The 20,494-nt window shown below is 45.0% G+C and overlaps 1 protein-coding gene across 5 annotated transcripts in view; it reads right to left on the bottom strand.

Annotated features, from left to right (window-relative positions):
• Positions 1–1,201: 1,201 nt before the first annotated feature.
• Positions 1,202–20,494, bottom strand: part of Sgms2 (sphingomyelin synthase 2) — a 70,784-nt gene continuing 51,491 nt past the window's right edge. For 4 of the 5 annotated variants that reach the window (XM_013122612.3, XM_013122613.3, XM_021234529.2 and 1 more), the window contains exons 3-6: positions 18,866–18,983; positions 12,571–12,724; positions 6,302–6,468; positions 1,202–5,033 (exon numbers count right to left, since the gene is read on the bottom strand). In XM_013122612.3, coding sequence (XP_012978066.1) covers positions 4,830–5,033; positions 6,302–6,468; positions 12,571–12,724; positions 18,866–18,983 — 643 coding nt within the window. In that variant the 3' untranslated portion in view covers positions 1,202–4,829. The remainder of the gene's footprint in view (positions 5,034–6,301; positions 6,469–12,570; positions 12,725–18,865; positions 18,984–20,494) is intronic. The other variant, XM_040751779.1, reaches the window with a different exon arrangement.

The following is a 20,494-nucleotide window of genomic DNA, read 5'->3' as shown; positions in this document are numbered from 1 at the left end:
TCACCACTTCCAGGCAGCCCAGGGATAAAGCCTGCACTACACCCAACAACTCAATCTCTGAGCCTTTCTGTCTTACCTAGCCCCACCTCATCCCAATGGATTGCTTTTACTAACTTTGCTCTCATTTTCATCAGGGAGTCCAAAAATAACCTTCTGAAACCGCCCTGGAAATGACTAGGCAGTCCAGTTGAGGTCATTACCCTGGGGATCCCCGCTGTGACATTTCCTTCAGAACTCCTTGTCTTTGGTGATCAGAGAGTTTGTTTCTGTGAATCTTGGGGTATATGTATAACTATTTTTTAACCTTCTGAAACTCAGTTGTTAAGAGCACTGACTGTTCTTCCAGAGGACCCAGGTCCAATTCCCAGCACCTACATGGCAGCTCACAACTGTCTGTAACTCCAGTTCCAGGAGAGCTGACATCTTCACACATACATGCAGACAAAACATCAGTGCACATTAAATGAAATTAATTTTTAAAAAATCTATGTTAAGGAAAAATAATAAACTTTAGTTTACTTACAGGTCCTTTAAGTAACTCATTTTAAAAATAGCATTTGAAGAAAATAACCCTTTGTGCTTTTAATCCATACTTTAGAAACTGAAGAGCGAGTCTTCTGAATGCATTTTGAGAGACTGTCGATATCACTGTGATTTATTAGGCAAATACAGCTTTAGGCATCTGTAGGTCAGAAATATCCTCTTCCAAGCATAAACAAAAACTAGTTTTCACTGCCAATCAGGTACTTCAAACATAAACATAAACTCGTTATATTCCTACATCCCTCCCAGAATGTTTTCACAAGCATAGAAATCATATTTCCAAACAAAGAAAGAGTTCTCTTAAAATAAACCAACAATGAAAACAGAACTTCAACTTGAATCCCATGTGATATATCAGTGACTAACACACTATGACACCGGTCAGTGGGCAAAGGTGCTTGTTATGCAAGCCTGGTGACGTGGGTTTGGTCCCCAAAATCCAGAGAAGTGGAAGGACAGAACTGACAGAACTGACTCCACAAAGTTGTTCTCTGACCCCCCACACACACACGCTCACACACGCTCATTCAACATGCACTCAAACACACACGCTCACACACACGCACATGCTCACGCACATGCTCAAACACACGCTCGCACAATAGTACTTTTTTTAAATATAAAAGGTAGTAGTAGACAGAAGAGACTGAAATTCATATTTGATTAAAATGTAAGCATTTAATAAACTGATTACAACAGCACACAGTAGATAATCATAATGAAAAATATAGGTCAGGAAAATAATGAATTCTTGACTTAAAATTTTACTTTACAACAAGGCACTTAACACATCGAAACAGTATGTAAATTTCCAAAAGAATGCAACTGGCTGCCTCTCAAACCTTATGAAGACAGTTCTTGTCTGAACATACTGTAGCTTATTAACCATACATTTTGCAGCATTAATCATTGCATAGGAGGTAAATTAAATAATGAATTCCAACTTGGCAACTAGATTAGCTTATAGTTTCTTCTCTTTCTTTTAAAGGATAGCTTAAAATAGATCTATGGTGACACAACTTTGCTGTTCATGATTCATTAAGAACACAGTACAGTAATATTAATGAGTAATAAACCAGCGCTTATGAGGCATCTATCTGTATAAAAACTTATCTTTGGGTACCTCTGACATGAGCTTCAATATATGGATATCGAAGTCAAGAGCACTTCTTCATAAGACGCATTTTGTCAAATGAGTCAAAGGGGCTAAAGTATTGCAACACACTGGCATTAAAAACAATAATATCAGAAATCTTTACACAGAAACACAGAAACGGCTCTAACACAATGCATATAACTTATACTTGATTAAGACATGTAAACTCATTTATTAAAAGATTCCTTCTCACGCTTCCTTTCACTACAGGGGTGAGTGTGTTAAGACCAGCTTAAAATTTTTAATTAGTTTTATAATACAAAACCAAAACAATAACAAAGAGTTTAAAATATTTATGAAGCAAGACATGAACTTTTAATTTAAAATGAAATGATGACTTCTAGCACATAAATAAAAGACAGCTGACTTTGAGTTTTGAAGTAAACAAAGCCTGGTAGCTGTAGACTAGACACTAATGATTGTGATATAAGAGGTAAAAATGACCTGCAATTTTTCTTTGATCAGATTCTGAGCACTTTCCCATTGGGGAGGACCTAGAATGTCTTTAAAACAACTCTTTCCCATGAGAATTTCAGGGGTTTTTTTTTTGGCAAAAAAAAAAAAAAAAAAAAAAGAGCAACAACATCAAACAAACTTTAGAGAAACCTGAAATATCTTTCTAAAAGTAGCATTTGCATTCCAGACATGGCATATCGCCGCAAGGTGGCACCAGTAACACAGCAAAGAATCCAAGGCCACAAACCTGCCCCGAGATTTCAAGAGTTGACTCTCAGCCAGTCTTCTGTCTGCAGTCAACCCTGCTTCCTGAGATGCCAGTAACTCAAAGGACAGTCAAAATTAGCTCAGGAGGCACCAGGGGATGGATGCTTCCTTTTTTGGATCTAGTGGAGGAGCTCGGCAACTCAAGTTTGAGAGAACTCCCATTTCCATTGGGGAGCTGCAGGAAAAACGTGTGGCAGGTTGTGCGCGTGTTACGTATCGCAGGCGTTTCCCAGAAGTTACAGGAAAGTCAAGCACGGGCTCACAAAAACACAGGCTAAGACCTGCATCTGAACTGCAGAGAAAAGGTGCTGCAATAATTCACTGCTTTGCCTGGGGGTGGGGTTGCGGGGAGGGGAGCTCATACTTGCAATCCCAGCACTCTGGAGGCTGAGGCAGGAGGATTGAAAAATGAAAGTCAATCTGTTTATTCAATAAAAATGCTTGAAAAAACCCTTGCATTGCCAGGTCTGCCAAAGATGTGTAGGGTTCCCACTCTGGCAAAGACAGTCAGAGTTGAGAACCTTACTCTCTGGCCTTTGACTCCAAAGCCCTTTCCTTTACCTACCCAGTATCACAGAAAAGGAGACACCGGACACACACAGAATTTTAGCACCAGAGGATGGTGGTGGCCCCTCTGAACTGACCTGTATTGTGCTTTTTCCCCAAGCCATGTAAAGTTTCATTCTGAGACATCAAGGCTGACTGGCTTACACCTGGGGATGATCCCATCCCACCTCATCCCTGCCAATGTGACCGCCTCCTTCCACCCTGTCCGCCTCACCTCCCTCTGCTCCTGCGTTGACTAATGTGTAAAGGGGAACATTTTCTACTGTTAACTAATCTTCCAGTAGTTAAGAAGTCAAGGCAAGGATTGTGCCCTGAGCCACACGTTACATCAGATATTACTTATTTATTTATTTGCTTTATTTTTTATTTTTTCGAGACTGGGTTTCTCTGAATTGTTTTGGAGGCTATCCTGGAACACGCTCTGTAGCCCAAGCTGGTCTCGAACTCACAGAGATCCGCCTGCCTCTGCCTCCCGAGTGCTGGGATTAAAGGTGTGCGCCACCAATGCCCGGCTTACATCAGGTATTCTTAAGCCCACCAGATTTTTAAAATTCGTTCATATCAGACACAGCTGTCCCCTGTTCCTTCTTTTCCCCTCTGTGGTGATGGTGGGGTTTTTTGAGACAGGGGTTCTCTGTGTAACAGCCTTGGCTGTCCTGGAACTCTCTATAGACCAGGCTGGTCTGGAACTCACAGAGATCCACCTGTGCCTCCTGAGTGCTGGGACTAAAGGCGTGCACCCCATGCTTGGCTCCCCCTGTTCCTATGTAGCTGTGGATGCCTACAGCATGTTTAAATGCAGCACCATGTGTTCTGTTCACAGGGTGGAAGTCAAATTGCTCAGGGGTGGTGTATGTCCTTAGGAGCACTTAGGGAGAGAAGTACCTTGCTAAAAAGCAAGGACACAGTAAACCTTTGGGATTCAGTTTGCATTTCCTGCAGCGCACACTATTAACTAAGAAGAAACTGCTTTTAATAGAATGAGACCAGATATTCCTCTAGGCTCCACTCAAACACATCACAGCGGGTCCAAGCTAGAAGGGGAGCACACGCGTGTCCCAGTGAGTGTGATCATTACTTCACATGTGTGTTTTCAACAGTTAGCAGCCCTGAACTCCAGGCAGGCAGCATCTAATGTGCAGAGCAGGAAAAGCCCCACGCCTCCTGAGTTTCTGTCACAGAGACTGGAAAGTGAAAAATCCACACACAGGAAAAACCCATGGGCGTGTGATTCTCATGTTTCCTTGGAACACTCCTTCTTTAAAAATAAAATTATCAGGTAGAGGTTTAAAAAAAAGAGGGCAAGTCATACATAGTGCATTAGGGGGGGGTAGCAGCAAAGCGAATCCCAGACAGCACCCTAACCTTGCCCCAGACAGGGCAAAACAAAGTGCACTGACCTGTGGCTTGCCCTCAGTGAGCTGCTTGGTGGAAACCTGCTCCCACCATCGCTGCCTGTATTCACTCGTGGCTGTATATATCCAGAGATTTTATTCAAAACATTAGCAAACTCTTCTGACCTTAGAGGGGAAAAATCTGGAAAGACTGTGGAAGTGGAGAAGGAATGAGGACAGGCCTGACGTGTTCTTCGCCGTCTCTTTAAAATCCCGGTTTGGGGGCTTTGTCACCCTTGGATGAAGAGCTGCAGGAAAATATATGTTTCTTGGGCTGAATAAGAAAAAAAAAGCCAAAAGGTAATACTTCGTTCGTTGCTCCGATCTTTTGCACAAAATTTGGTCCACTTCATTTACCAGTCATTTCTCTGAGGATAAATAGGAAGCTGCATCTTTGGTTACAGCACGGACTCTTTGGGTGGAAAGGCTGCTGCCAAGTTGGCAGCTCACGTACACTTCTCACTGTCCTCCCCGATCTTCTGGACCCGGGAATACTTCTTGCATGATGACTTGAAGCAGCCAGGGGGCCAGGACAGTGGCCAGGAGAAGCAGCAAGGAATTGAGCCTTGTACGTTTTTCTCAAAAAAGTAGAAGATGGGGAACCACCAAGCCCGAGATAAGAAATTCGTCTGGGAAGAGACCTTCAAGTTCTGTTAAGGGTGGGAAAGAAAAACGTGCGATTGTTTATGACTTGCAGTCTAGACTTCTCAATTAAACGACATTTGTTTATTTATTTGTCTGTCTGTTTTGTGGCTTAGTGGGTGAGCAGATGTGAAATCCCATGGCACTGACTGCTGTCCTGCCTTCTCCCCAGTTCTGCTTTGTCCTTGGTTCCCATGTCCTGCCCTCTGTGGCTCGTGAGACCTCTGCTTGCAGTTCTCTGAGGATGAGGCCCAGGACTAGAAGTGGAGGGTATTCAAGAGAAGCAATTCAGGATGTGTTGTGGTCAGATAAAAGGGCCAAGGGGGAGTGAAAGGAGAACTCGGAAGGCTGAGTGTATTCAAGAAGACAGATGGAGAGTCTGCTCTCTGAAAGCATCTCGATCGTCATGGGAGAAGGCAAATGAAAGCAGAGGACTACAGAGTTGACCACCAAGCAGCAGAACCAAATAAAGGGAGCCATAGGAAGCAATTATTGGTGGACGCAAGGACTCTGAGTAGATCTAAGAGCTCTGAGTAGATCTTTCAGCAATGACTGGTCAATTGGTTGTAGATTTTTATACGCACACAGCACAGCACACCACCACCACCAACAGTGGGTAATCTATTCCAAGATAAATCAGCCATGGTACACAGACCAACTGAATTCCAGCAAGAGCATTACCAAGGCTAGAAAAGCTTGAGCGGGATGGGGGGTGGGGTCGGGGTGGAGGGTGGGGGTGGTGAGGCAACCCTGGGTCCAAATGGAGCCAAAAAGAGAAATGGAAAGCTTCCCAGGATGGAGGTGGGGGGGCAGAATTTGAGCAAGCACTTCAAGAATGACTGGGAGAAGAAGAAAGGGGGTCGTCGTGGAACAGGAATGAGGGGAGACAGACATGCTCATTACCCCGAGTATAATCAACAAGGCAGGAAGCCTCTCTCACCAAGCTGTGTCATAATGCTCTACAGAGAAGGTTCCTAGGTTCTCAGTTAACAAATACAGTCCTTCAGTTCTAACATAAATCAGCTGAATTGACAAAACATGCTGTCAATAATTTTAGTGTTCTTAATTCTCAGGGAGCCTGTATATTTGTGAAGTTCTTTTGCTGTCAGCTTTTTAAACAAGCAGCAGCGACAGTAAGTTTAGCTGAGCTGACCAAACCATATAGCTGGTGGCAACAGCAGTCCTTCCCACGAAGCTACCTAAAACCTCCGTATTTGGAAATGGGTCCCCTGCACATAGCAGACATTCCTCACCCAAGGGTCCTCACTGCTCTCACCTTTTCATTGGCCATGGAATGGTACCACCAAAACAGCCGTGTTGTGATATAGTAAGCAATGATCACATCGACGGTATAGTGTTCATGCGCCACGAGAATGCAGATGATCCCCGCGGCACTCAGCAGCCAGCAGACCAGATGGTACCACCAGAAGTGACGAGGTGAGTCTGGACAGCGGGAAAACAGAGGCAGTAAGATTCCCAGGGATGGACTCATGGCCTGACTGGCTAGCTGGGGCTGAAACCCAGGTCTTATGCATGCCAAGGAAATGTTCTCCCATCGAGCTACATCTTAATTTGTCCCAATAACCACGGGCAGGACAATTAAGACTGCTGTGGCATGAATTGCCTCAGTTTGCCCAGATAGAGTGAAGGCAGAGGGGATCTCATTAGCAGGTATGGCAATCATTTTTAGTAGGTTGATGGGTAACAAGACATATTCTAGGCCTTGCCTGTCTTCAACAATCTATTCAATGAGGAAGAGAATAGAGCTGTTATTTAGGTTGGCTAGAATTGACTCAAACTGGCTCACACACATGGCCCCACTGGAAAGAGAAATAGAAAGGCTCTAAAGAAAAGGTCTCTGAAAATAAGGGGGGGGCAAAATGAGAAAGCAGGGGTATTTGAGGTCTTTAGTTTACTTTTATTTCTTCAGGTGTGTATCTGTGGTGTTAAGAGAAGCTTTCCTTGAGAGGAGCCTTCCCGCCCGCCTGGTTCCAGATCCGCATCAGTCCCAAATAAACACACAGGAGGCTATATTCATCATGAAGCTGTTGGCCTTGCTTGTCTCTTACTGGCTAGCTCTGCTTTAAGTAATTACCCCATAATTGTTAATCTAAGTATGTCTCTTACTGGAGAATAGTTCCGGGGTCCTACCTCATGGCGTTACATCTCGACTCTCGTGTTTCTCCTTCCCAGAATCCTTCTGGACTCCTAGCCCCACCTATCTAGATTCCTATTGGCCAGCAGTAATTTATTGACATATACACAGGACTTCCCCAACAGTGGTGGGCAACGTCATTGCGAGGCGAACACGATTTGATTCTCAGCAGTTTTATACCACCACTGCCAATAGCAATGGTGCAGCTCTCCAGTGGAAAGATCTGGATTCTTGTCCCTCCATGTACCTACATTTAGCCTCCGGCTGAGGATACTGAGGCGTTCGTGCCACTGACCATATGGGGGAGAACGGTGGCGCTCATCGGGTTAACACGGTCACAACCCTAAGTCCTTCTCACATAAGTGTTCGTGAAAGACATGGCTGACACTGTATCCCTACTGTGTGCCATCTGGTCCTCTTCCTTTTCTTTCTAAAGCGTCACTGCCTCACAACAAGAGTTTAATGATCTAACAGACTAAAATCAACTTCCTATTACACTTTGTTTACATGCTCAATTGTAAATGAGTGGTTGAAGAGCAAAACGCTCGACCCCCAGAACTTCAGACAGCGGCCTAAACGGTTACCAGTTATCATTCGAACACAAAATGATTTTTGATCAGTCAGCTATAGCTCTGGGGATCCCAAGTGGACCGCAGCCCTAGTGATTCTCACTTCAGTTTCTTCCTCATCCTGCAGCCATGTTCCCCCAAGACAGCTTGCAGAATCCTAGGATTTCAATGCCAGGAGAGGCCTCGGGGTGCCGAGATCCAGTCCAGTGACTACTGCAATAGAAGCCTGAACACCGAGGCAACCGAGACAATGCCGAAGGTCTCATTAAATGTATTCTCCAGTTCCACACCCCCCAACCTCCTGAAGCTTCATGTCTGACCTACTTTCCTACCCGTAGGTCATCAGAGACTTATAAACAGTTCAAAATGTTTGCAGGCGTTAGAACTGAAATGGGTAAGCAGTAATGATGCGGCTAGAATGACTATTTTACTGCCGGTGGCACTGGAAATAGGGTTTTAAGGAATTCTGGGAAAACTTGAGTGTCCTATGAAAATGCATTTTCTATGATGCTACCACACTGAGATCACAGCCCACTCTCCTCTCTCCCTGCACCAAGAATAAGATTATCTTTTTTTTTTTGCTCCTATTTATTGTTGAGAAAGTATCTCGACATATAACCCAGGCTAGCCTTAAACCAACAATCCTCCCACTTCAGCCTCCTTCGTATTAAGATTACACGTACCCAGCTAGTAGAAGCTATTTTGAAGCCAAAATGGCACATGAAACTCCTTTTGGTTCACTCATTCTAGCCACAGGGATAATATCAAGTGAAAAGGTGACAACAAGTGGACTTCACTGTCTGTGTGGGACTCCCAGCAGAGGTGGCATTAAACAGAGACAAAGAACTTATGACAAGCACTAAGAAAATCCATTGAAGATGAGGCCAGACATTTAGTATTAACAGCCATGCTGTTTTCTGCAGGCACAGTTTTGAAAGACTCCAGGCTCCACAAGCATATTGGCGTAATTAAACCCTTTCATGTTAACTAATGAAATGGTCCTGATCCAGTACATTCTCCCAACTGAATTTTAATCCACTTTCAACAAGAGTGCTAGCAAGGAAAGAACCCAGAATGATCAAAAGGTAGGAGAGTAATCACATCTAAACAACACATCTTCTAGAAGCAGACTTCCCAAAACCATCGGAGACACTGCCTACTTAGGGAAACGAGGCAGGTATGACTCAGCCGGTGCAGACAGAGACTGCCCTGTGTACACAGAGGCCAGTGATGCAGCTAAATTTCTATCAATTTTGCATCAAAAGTTGCTAGAAAAAATATAATTCTTCCCATGACACATGTAAATGTATATAACTTAAAAAAAAAACCATGCCGCCAGGCAGTGGTGGCGCACACCTTTAATCCCAGCACTCGGGAGGCAGAGGCAGGCGGATCTCTGTGAGTTCGAGGCCAGGCTGGACCGACAGCCTCCAAAACAATACAGAGAAACCCTGTCTCATAAAAAAAAAAAGCCATGGGGAACTCTACGTTTCTACATATCATATATAGAAGCAATCATGGCTTGCCTTTCTACTTGCTCTGAAGGGAAAGATGAATGAAAACTATGCCTGGTTTATCATTAAGTAGACTATTCTTAAACAATCCCATAAGATCAGACAACTTGAACTGGCTTCTCTGTTTCTTCCTTCTTTGTGTGTTTGCTGCGTGTGTGTGTGTGTGTGTGTGTGTGTGTGTGTGTGTGTGTGTGTGTGTGTGCATGAGTGCATGTATGCCTGCCTGTCTGTCTGCCTGCCTGTCTGTCTGTGTGTGTGTATAAACTGACTGGAGAGGTCAATGCCAAGGATCTTCCTCAGTTGCTCGTTGCCTTAATTTGAGCTTGAGATAGGGTCTCTCACTGAACCCGAAGTTCACAGATCCAGCAAGGCTAGCTGCCAGCAAGCCCCAGGGACACCCCACCCCCCAATTCCACACTGTCTCCATACTCCCAATGCTGGAATTACAGGCATGTGCTGTTACATCCAGTTTTTAACAGGAACAGCAGAGATTCAACCTCAGGTCCCCTTGTTTTGCAACAGCAAATAATTTGCTGTCTGAGCCATCACCCCAGCTTAAAAATCTCTAAACCGAACCGAGAAATTAAGACCACAATCTCTGGAGTCAGATTGAGTTTCAACCCTTAATCCTAAAATACTGGAGTTGTATATGGTAGCCAGGTCACTTCCTGTATACACAGATAGAGGGAAGTGGAGGGGTGGCAAAGACTACAGAGTTAGAGGCGGGCGTTGGTGGCGCACGCCTTTAACCCAGCACTCATGAGGCAGAAGCAGGCGGATCTCTGTGAGTTCGAGGCCAGCCTGGTCTACAGAGCAAGTTCCAGGACAGCCTCCAAAACAATACAGAGAAACCCTGTCTCAAAAAACAAAACAAAACAAAAGAACATAGATTAGTGCTAGGCGTAGAACTATTACTGTCTGTGGTCATGTCACTTGCTCTTTAGATATTGAATAAACTGACACTAAGTTCCCAGGACATTTTCTTTTCACTACTTTATGTTTTTCAACACAGAGTGCCTTTACTACAATACGCAACACCTACCCACCCATCTTCTGTAAGCATCCCATGATATTGGAGAGTGTACCTCTGGACTAGAAAATGATGGACCCTCCATGGGTGGAACTTCCTTGGGCAACAGTTAGAACTAGAACCATAAATACACACTGCTATAACTAATAATTGTGGATTAGAAACAGGAATTCCATTAAATGAGGATTCCCTGGGACTTGTGGAGGGATGTAGTACACTGTCCCCCAACATGTAGTGTGCGTGGCCATGCGGGATAAGTACAGAACCCATGGGCCATTAATACAAAGGTGTTAAGAAGCCTACATGTAACTCAACCTGTTTGGAGTAATGAGAGGCCAAAGAGGGGAGGAAAGCAATGGTGGTGAACTGAGTCAGAAGGGCCCTCACAGGCTCGTGTGTTTGAATGCTCCATACAAGGCTGATGGAACTGTTTGGGAAGAATTAGGGGGTGTGGCCTTCTCGGAGGAGGTGTGGTGCTGGGGATTGGTTCTTGAGGTTTCAAAAGCCCATTTCATTCCTAGTTAGAGTGCTTTCTCTCTCTCTCTCTCTCTCTCTCTCTCTCTCTCTCTCTCTCTCTCTCATTCTCTCTCTCTGTCTCTCTCCTCTCTCTCTCTCTGTCTGTCTCTGTCTCTCTGTCTGTCTGTCTCTCTCTCTCTGCTTCATGGCTGTTGTTTACAAACGTTAAGTTCTTAGCCACTGGGATGTGAGGGCGATCTGGCTGCGACATCTGTCACCCCACTGATCGCCAGGGTTGATTCGGCTGATCTGGCTGGCTAGGCGGGTGTCCCCTTCCTCCCTCACCGCTCCATGTGCGTCCCTCCCGAAGCTGCACGCTCGGTCGAAGAGGACGACCTTCCCCGAATAGAGGAGGACCGGTCTTCGGTCAAGGGTATACGAGTAGCTGCGCTCCCCTACTAGAACCTCCAAACAAGCTCTCAAGTTCTTAGCCACTGTTCCAGTGCCATGCCTGCCTGCTGCCATGCTCCCAACCATGAGAGTCATGGATTCTACTCACTCCCTGAAACTGTAAGCAAGTCCCAAATTAAACTGTTTCTCTTATAAATTACTTTGGTCACAGTGTCTCTTTACAACAACAGAAAAGTAACTAAGACAATGCCCAAAGCTCTTTTGTCCATGCCAAGCAAAGAGAACTGAGAGAAGCTTCTGGAAACACTGGGCACAGGACATTTTGGAACACTCCACAGTGATGCAAACATGGGAAAGAAGCATTGCCATTCAAAAGAATGGAGGGAATGGTTAGCACTCAGAAAGCAACACCAAGGAGTCTTTCAGGCAGAGAGAACCAGCAACAGCTCTTTAGTGAGCAATGAGAGCCACTGGAAAGCACTTAGGACACAACACAGGAGGGCTGTGCGTCCCAGGCCAGCCTATGCTATATAGTAAGACCTCATTTCAAGCAAGCAAAGCAAGTCAAGTTGAAAAATTAAACAACTAGAAACATTAAAACAACGTGCTACTACAAAATACCAGGGCTTTACATAATGGGAACTCGGTGTATTGCTATGGAAAGAGATTCCAATTCCTTGTCTGTGTGCTTCATAAGGACGAGATGTTCCACAAAATACCCTAGCACTGCAGAGGCAGCAGCTGGGAAATGATGAATGGCCACATTGGAATAAAATAGGACAAGTATGTGAATAAAATTGAGGAAATCCATGTGAATTATTATTGAGGAAATACATGTGAATTATTGGGAATCATAGGACAGACGTGTCTGGCAACTAAGTCAAAGGTCATTTGATTTTGTCTTAAGAGTGTACTGGTCTTTTTCTAAAACATTCATCATTTCATTTGTTTTTCACTCCACCTCCCATTCTGAAAAAAATTTTTGAGACAAGGTCTCACTTTATAGCCCTGGCTAGCCTAGAACTCACTATGTAGACCAAGCTGACCTTGAGCTTATAATATTCACCTGCCTCTGCCTCCCAAGTTCTGGGATTGAAGGTGTTCACCATCATGCTTGCCCTCTCTGGTCTTGGTATTAAGAACTTCCTGCCTTTCGAAGCATTAAGGAAGAAGGGGGTATCTGGAGGCATACTAGATGCTAGAAGAAACCACAGCCAGGGCTTCTCACCCTTGAGGCGTCAGGTCACAAATGACTAGGTGGAATGACAAAGTGTATGTGTGCACAGTGTTTACATCTGTCCCTCTCCCAACTGTCATCCCAGCACAAGGGATCCCATCCTGAGTCAGTCGGGGCCCTGGGACCCCGCCCACCACAGCTGTCAGTTCCGTGAGAGATGAACTATGACTTACATTCTTTGATGAACAAGTAAGTGAGCGTCAGCACAACTGTATGACCGCTGAAGAGGAAGTCTCCACACAGGATGTGCGATCCCGTTATGGACAACCCACCGCCAGAAATCAACCGGAGAATCCGCTGTATCTTTGCCTGAGAGTCTCCGTTGAGCTGAGGGACACAAAACACAGGGGAAAGCTTACAAGATGCTCAGAACCATGCTTCAGTTAGAAAAGACACCAGGTTGGGATCTTTATCTGCTTTTTACATTTTCTCTTTCAACATAAAAAGTCAAAAATATTCCAAGAGGAAACACCTGAAGGTTCTCCTCATTATGCTGGCAGGATTTATTGACATGCTTTAAATTATTCAGTATGTTACTAACAATATGTTTTAGTGGTGTTGTGTCCTTGGGCAAAGCTTTTAAAAATATTAATAACCAATGACCTCACCACTATGTGCTAAAAAGCAGACTGGAGCTACTTTGCTTCCTTTCGGCAGAAGTCAGTGAGGTTGGGGCCATCATCACATCTATTGGTACCTTGTGCTAAGTGGGCGGCATCAAGGGTACAGACAGCCTCATTGGTGTATGCTAGAAACAGGTTACAGCATACTCATCCCATAATTTAAGTAGGTTTGGAAGTGACACATTAGGGACTGAACCAGCAAGCTTTCACAGCTCTGACCAGGAAAGCCTGCCACAAGCAATCTAGGTTCTACACTGGGGTCAAGGACACAAAACAGCCTTTCTAAATCACAATGATGTCATAAGAAATAATAACCACCTAGGGCAGGAATGTCCAGCAGTAGTTTAACACTGTACAGCCTATAAAAATTGAAGCATGTAGGAAAGAGTAAGTCAGAATATGTGGCAGGAACTTAGAAGAGGCATGCTGGGAGGCTGGGGGGTGCAGTTGCAGGGGAACACAATATGGAGGAAATCAGGGTTGGGTCATCTAAGAATGGCACCCGGGAAGCGAGAGAGTGACAGTGGCAGCCTACAAGTAGGAGAAACACAGAAGGGCTGGCACTGACTAGCCATTTGGGATCTTGGGGACAGGTTGGTGGCATGCCTGCTTTCGCTGTTCTCAGATCCCTGCCTCTGAACTCTGGTCCCCGAAACACAGCAGTCCGGCTGTATCAGTGGTTAGACTGGTAGAGCAAACACTGGTGTGTGTGTCTTGCCAGAGTGGACACCTGATTGTGAAGGAGGGTGTGTACAGGTGGATGTGGGGAGCAGGTAGCTCACAGCCCCGCCCAGCACATGAAGGAACCATACCCAGGATCTTTGCCTAAAACATCTCCTTCAGGGGGACGTTACCATGACTACAGGAAGCCACCTGCTACTAAGAAACCTGGGTAAAAAGGCAAACATGCAGCTGCCCAGCTCCTAATAAACTGCTACACCGAAATGACTCAGAGCAGAATTGTGTAGCGAGGGGCTGAGGCTTCTGAGACATTTTGCCTTACGGTTTGCTTCAAGCATGCACAGATGGCAAAAACACGATGAGTTCCCAGCCATGGACAGTCCTCACTAAGATCTGGGTGAGGTCTGTCACATGTAAAGATTAGCTCTACAGTAGCAGCGTGATGCTATTAGGAGGCAGCCATTAATCGCCAGGCATGGTGGTGCATTCCTTTGACTCCAGTGCTCACGCTCCTGGAGGCAGAGGCAGGTGGATCTCTGAGTTTGAAGCCCACCTGGTTGGGGGTGAAAGGACTAAGAGGGAGGAGGGAGCACATGTTAAGCTATGGAACCTTCTGGGAGATCTTTGGCTCTCTGCCGCGAACCTCATAGGGATGTGGGGCCCACCCCTTTCTCCCCCCATCTTCTCTTCTTCCTGGCTCACAAGGCTGGCAGTTGCGTTGTCCCTAGCTCTTACGTTGCCTTCTCAAAGGCCCACAGAAGCCTGCTGGCAGATCACAAGACTGACTTCAGGAACTCCCCAAAAGGGATTCAGATGAAATATATCAGATGAAGCACCAGGGCCTTGATATGAGAAATACAATACAGTCATCGGCACTGTCAGGGGCCATCATCCTTTTCCTGTCATGAGACTGGTATAAAAACTACCCACAACAGAGCAAACAGAAAGGGGCACACATGATGTCCAAAGCTGCATCCCCAGACAAAAGAACTGTACCGCTTATTACAATATATTAGCATTTCCTCCTATTTTATCATTACTTATTTTAAATTCTTTACTGTGCCTACTTTAGAAATTTAATCACACACACACACACACACCGAAAAGTATACACAGTGTGCAGTACTATCTGCAGGTTCAGATACCCACTGGGCATCTTGGGCCACGCCTCCTGTGAAAAAGACTGCAAGGGCATTCCCGGTGGCCTTTGGTTGGATAGTTATTGAACAGAGGAAGAACCTCTCTTGCTTTCCTTGCAAATTTTGTGTGGGGAGGCACACAGAGACCATTGCACCCGCACACGCTACAGCAGGCATGTGGGATTCAGGGGACAACCCATGTGAGTTGGCTCTTTTCTTTCACAATGTGTGTCCCGGGGATCGAACTCAGCTCACGGGCTTGGCAGCAACGCCTTTCTCTACCCACTAAGCTATCTCACTGGTCCACTCCGTTAGCTTAACCCTTACACCCTTTCTATCACTGGTAATGAGATGAACATTGGGATTTAAAAATGCTGAGGAGAACTTCATGAGAAGAAAGGAAGGGAAGCAAGCAGGGCAAGCCTAGGAAAGGGAGGGAGGACAGTGAAGTCAGAGGGCTGGCGGGTGACCTTGGTGATCTTTTCCAGGCCTACCTCAAGTCCCTGAGGCCCCTGTACCACACATCACACAACACTCATGCCTACTCATCCCCTTGTTTTCAGACACCAGTCCAGGCAGCTAGCTACCAGATGGAAAGTTAAGCTGCAGAAACCTAAGAAAGAAGAATAAATCAAAACACCCAAACATATGCGCCCCACCATTCTTAAGGGTTCCTCCAACTGTGACTCCCATAGACTACTTCCCACAAAAGCAAACTATGTTCAGACCAGTCCAAGGGGGCTGCAGACAAACAAGAAAACTTTCACCACTGTCCCTCCCATTAAAAAGAAAAAAAGCCCTTTGACCCACAGCCAGACAGTATGCAGAGGAGAGACCTTAGAACACCCAGCCATAAGTGGATGTCTCCATCAAATCCCTCCCCTCAGGGCTCAAGGAACCATTGGCAAGTGGAGACAGAAAGACTGTGAGAAACAGAGGGGCTGAAAGACACCAAGGAAACAAGACCTTCTAAACACAGCAAGACATACATACCTATGAACTCAGAGACTGAGGAAACTCGCACAGGGTCTGCACCAAATGGGGTCTGGAGCCGAGAGCAGAGTGGACACATGCCCCCATCCCTAACCCAGAAGCTACCTCCAATTGGTAATCACTTGCAGAAGAAAATTTCATTTTCTTCAAGAGAGTTCCACTGGGCAAAAAAACTACTCTTAAAGGTAGGCTGAATGCCCACAGTAGATGCCAACAGAAAATAAACTCAATAGCATCTTTAGATGCTCAATAGCATCTCATAATGTCACGCCAGGGCTTTTTCTTTATTTTATTTCCTTTGGGAGGGGTTGTTGTTTGGTTGATTTTTCAAGACAGGGTTTCACTGTGTAGTCCTGGATGTCCTAGACCTTACTCTGTAGACCAGGCTGGCCTCGAACTCACAGAGATCCACCTGCCTCTGCCTCCTAAGTATTGGAGTTAAGGGTGTGTACCACTCCTGGCTCCTTCTTCTCTCTCCCCTCCCCTCCCTTCTCCACGCTCTCCTCTCTCTCTTCTCTCTTCATGTCTTTTGTGCAGCATATAGTATAGAGCTTCCTGTTTTGTGTTTTTACAGGATTCCTGAGTATACAAGCGAGTGAGTCTCCATGTCTATATGTGTTTCTTATGCCTTTTCTTGGGCTCTTTTACTTCTGTTCTGTTCTATTCTGATGTTTATTTTTGTTTTATCTACCATATCTATCATATTATATTTCCTCAGAAGCCTGTTTGCTTTCTGAGAGAGATGAAAAGGCCATGGATCTGTATGGGGGATGTGGGGCGGAACTAGAAAGGATAGAATGAAGGTTTATATAAAAAAAATCAATTTTCAATTTAAAAACCTCACATAATACACATGTATGATAGTTTTAAATAATAAAAGAGAAAAATTATATTTTTTTAAAAAGGAAAACCCTTTGGACAAGTACAGCCATGGTGAGTGAGGGTAAAGCTCACCCTACAGGGCTTCCATGGGAAAGGAACATGTCTCTATCTCTATAGAGAATGACTTAGAAAAACAAGATCATTTCACAACTGGGCCAACTTTCACTTAGGCACACACTGAAGAAAACAGAGACTACGCTGTAAGCAGAAGCTTGGGTGGGTGTATGAAGTAGACTAAGAGAAGGCTCAAAGGGGAGAGGAGGCCAAACCTGCCGGCCTAGCTGCAAGAGCCAGCGATGAGTGATAAGTTGTGCAAGCCGTCCGTCCGTTTCTAGACAGGGACGCCCTCTCACAGAGAGAGGTTCCGGCATGTGCCGGTCTGTCATTGCTCACTCTGAAGGACATTCACCAGCCGTTCCAACACAGGAAACAGGTAGCTATCGAAGACCCTTGTGGCCCGCCACAAGCGTCGAAGCAGCTTTGGGCCAAATTTAGAATGCAACTTTGGTTCCTGCTCTCTATATACCACATCTCCTTCAGCTGGACAGGGAGAGGCACGTGTCCGCTTACAGATCAGGGTCCCAGGCAACTGCAGCCTCTTCTCGGGAGGGCCTGCCCTCTGAACGTGGCTGGTGATGAGCAGGAACCCCCCTACTGGCGGGTCTGCAGCTTGGTCCTACCACAGCATATTCACTGCTCTGGCTTTGGAAACCTGCAGCTCATCCACGAAGGGCGACCTCCAATCTGCCTTTCTCTCATCAGTGACCCTTCCCTGCTAACCTCATCCAATCCTAGGAAGGGTTTGCCTCCCTCTGCGGTGGCCACCTCCCCACTGACCACACTGTAATACTGTTTGCTCATTATGCTTCTGAGCTCGCATGTCTCAAATTAGTTTCAGTCAAACCCAGTCAGTGTTTAAATTCAATGTGTGCACTGTTTTAATTACAGACACACTCTGCTTTGATGGCTTTAGGAAATTACTGCCTTGCCAAACCACACCTATATTTGGTAAGGGAGATGGCTGGTTTCTCCAGATCAGCTCCGTCCTCCTTCCCTCTTGACATCTGCTTAGTGTTTGGTGAAGTCTAATGTTAGCCCTGGTTCCCCTGTCCAGAAAGCACATGATCGGCAAGTTTCCATTCCATAGAGCAGAGTGCACAGGGGTCTAAGGTGAAGAACGGCCCTCCTGTGCCCGGATGCTGTGTGAAGACACTAACTCCCCTTCTAAGACAGCAAAGCCTACTCATCTTTCCAATGGTTAATCATCTGGAGTGGTCCTTGACTTTTCCTTTTCAAACCTTATCCACACCATTAGTTATGTTCTGTCAATCTGACCTGCAAGATGTGTCCTGGATTAAATGACATCAATTCCACAATCGTGACCACCGAGGCACACAGCAGTGAAAACCTTTGAGGCCTGTGGCGGTGCTGCTGACCCTCCCCCTGCCTGCTGTTCCTTGAACCCAATGCAGGTAAACTGTTTTCCTGGCCTGTGACTCCCACCCCACCCATGTGGCTAGCTCCCTCCCTTTCTTCCTGTCAAGGTTATGTTTTTTAACAGCTTTTCCTGACCTTTCTGTAGAAAAGCTCCTATTGTTTTTCTGTGGCAATCACTCGACTTAACATCATGTGATACACTGTGAATTTATTGATTATTTGCTCCTTGAAAGAATAGAAGCTCTAGGGGAGGGCATGTGCTTTGGTCACTACAGTGCCCAGGACTATAAGTGCCATCCTTAAAGAATGAATGCCTCAGATATATAAATAAGTGAAGACACCAAAGTCAAACGTCAGATTTTTAGATAACAGAAAAACAATTCTTAGCCGGGCGTTGGTGGCGCACGCCTTTAATCCCAGCACTCGGGAGGCAGAGGCAGGCCTGTCTTGAAAAATCAACCAAACAACAACCCACCTGCAGGGGAAATAATAAAGAAAAAAAAAGAAAGAAAAGAAAATCAATCCATTCTTCCATTTTATGTGAAAATGTAAAATCCTTAATGAACACTTTGTTTCCCCCAATCTAAAACAAATTAGACAGTATGCTGGGTTGCAACACAGACCTGTGAAGGTTATAGAGGAATGTGGGAAAGAGTGGGTGCTTTGGGATTGCTCTATTGATTGGTTCCTCTCTGTGAGACCCAGAGGCTTACCTTTGGAGCACACTGGAAGTGCATTCCCGGCACAGGTAACGTAGTGACATACATCGTTATGCAGCGATACAGGTATAGAGTTCCAATGATAAAGAAGAATCTGCGCCCCACTATGGACCTAAAGGCAACACAGGGATAGGGAGAAACAGGTTTACCAGTTGTCTGTCTTATTATTAATTCATTTTACTGGAGGGGGGGAAAGAGAGCAGGGTGTCACTCCAGTCCAAGCTAGTCTGGATCATACTATATACCCAAGTTTTGCCTCAAACTCATGATCCCGCCTCAGCCTCTGAGAGCCAGGATTATGGGTGCAAGCTACCATCCTTGTCTCCCTGTATTTCTAACGCAAAGTAAATCAATGTTTAATTGACTGAAAATAACAGAAACAATGGAATTAAACAAATAAAACCCAATTTTACAGAATTTTTTAAGGCTTGTGAGCTGCCCATCCCATAATTCCATAGTGAGACTGATTCCACCTCCATAAAGATTTAGACACTGAAGTATATTTAAGTCATTTGGGGGCCTGAAGAACTAAGAATGTGGGGACATGGGAAACTTAAGATCGTGAAGAGTCTATACAGTCTCCTTTCCTAAAAACTGTCTTCCTTTGCCAGGGAATTCAATAAACCTCCCTCTGTTTTCAGTCAACTCACCGATTAACAAAACCCTCTAGGGAACACATCAGAGGTGTAAGTGAGCTGTGGCCATAGAGGAATAATCTAATGGATCAGGTGACATCACATAATTGGATACACAGGGAAATGTGACAACTCATTAAACCCTAGTTATGTAAGCAAGATTTTTAATTGGGACCATCCAGAGATACTCTGACAATTTAGCCATGAATTGTTTTCTCTGACTGGATAGGTTTTCAGTGAGTTATATTGTCAACATGTCCAACGTAACTACTGGATTGATTCGCTATTATCTTATTCACTATTGATTTTTAAATGGCAAAAGAAAATAAAAAGGAGCACAAGGGTTAGAATTGTTTGCCTTTTTCTGAACAAGGTTGCACTATCATTTATTGAAGCATTATTAAAACATTATTTATGACAGCCACAAAATGGAAACAGTCTACACGGCCACCAGCCGATGAACAGATAAAGAAGAGACCATGTGTATATACAATATCATACTATTCAGACATGGGAAAAAGAGTTCAATCCTGTCATTTGCGACAACTTGGATGGGACTAGAGGCCATATTAAGTCAGGCATAGAAAGTTAAGCACAGAATAATTTCACCCCTATGCCAAACTGAAAAAAGGTGGTCTCAGAGGGGCTGAGCACAGGGGCTGTGTGGGAAGGTTGATCAATGTGTACTAAGTCACAGTTAGGAATTAGATGTGCTGAAATATTGCATCTAGCAAAATGCTACTGTTAACAATGTACTCTGTATTTCAAAAATAAGTTAGAAGGCATTGAGTAAAGTAGGCTGGAGAAACAGCTCAGTGGCTAAGGGTCTTGGCTGCTCTTACTGAGAACACGGGTTCAATTCCCAGCACCTACATGGCAGTTCACAATTATCTGTAACTCCAGTTCCAGAGGATTCTGTGGTCTTTGTGTGTCCCAGACTTGCACATTATGCTTAGACATACATGCATGTAAAATACCCATATACATA

This window comes from Mesocricetus auratus, unplaced genomic scaffold, assembly GCF_017639785.1.
Source record: "Mesocricetus auratus isolate SY011 unplaced genomic scaffold, BCM_Maur_2.0 Super-Scaffold_100009, whole genome shotgun sequence".
Taxonomy (NCBI): domain Eukaryota; kingdom Metazoa; phylum Chordata; class Mammalia; order Rodentia; family Cricetidae; genus Mesocricetus; species Mesocricetus auratus.
The sequence above is the reverse complement of the archived record's forward strand: the minus strand, read 5'-3'. Positions and strand labels throughout refer to the sequence as shown.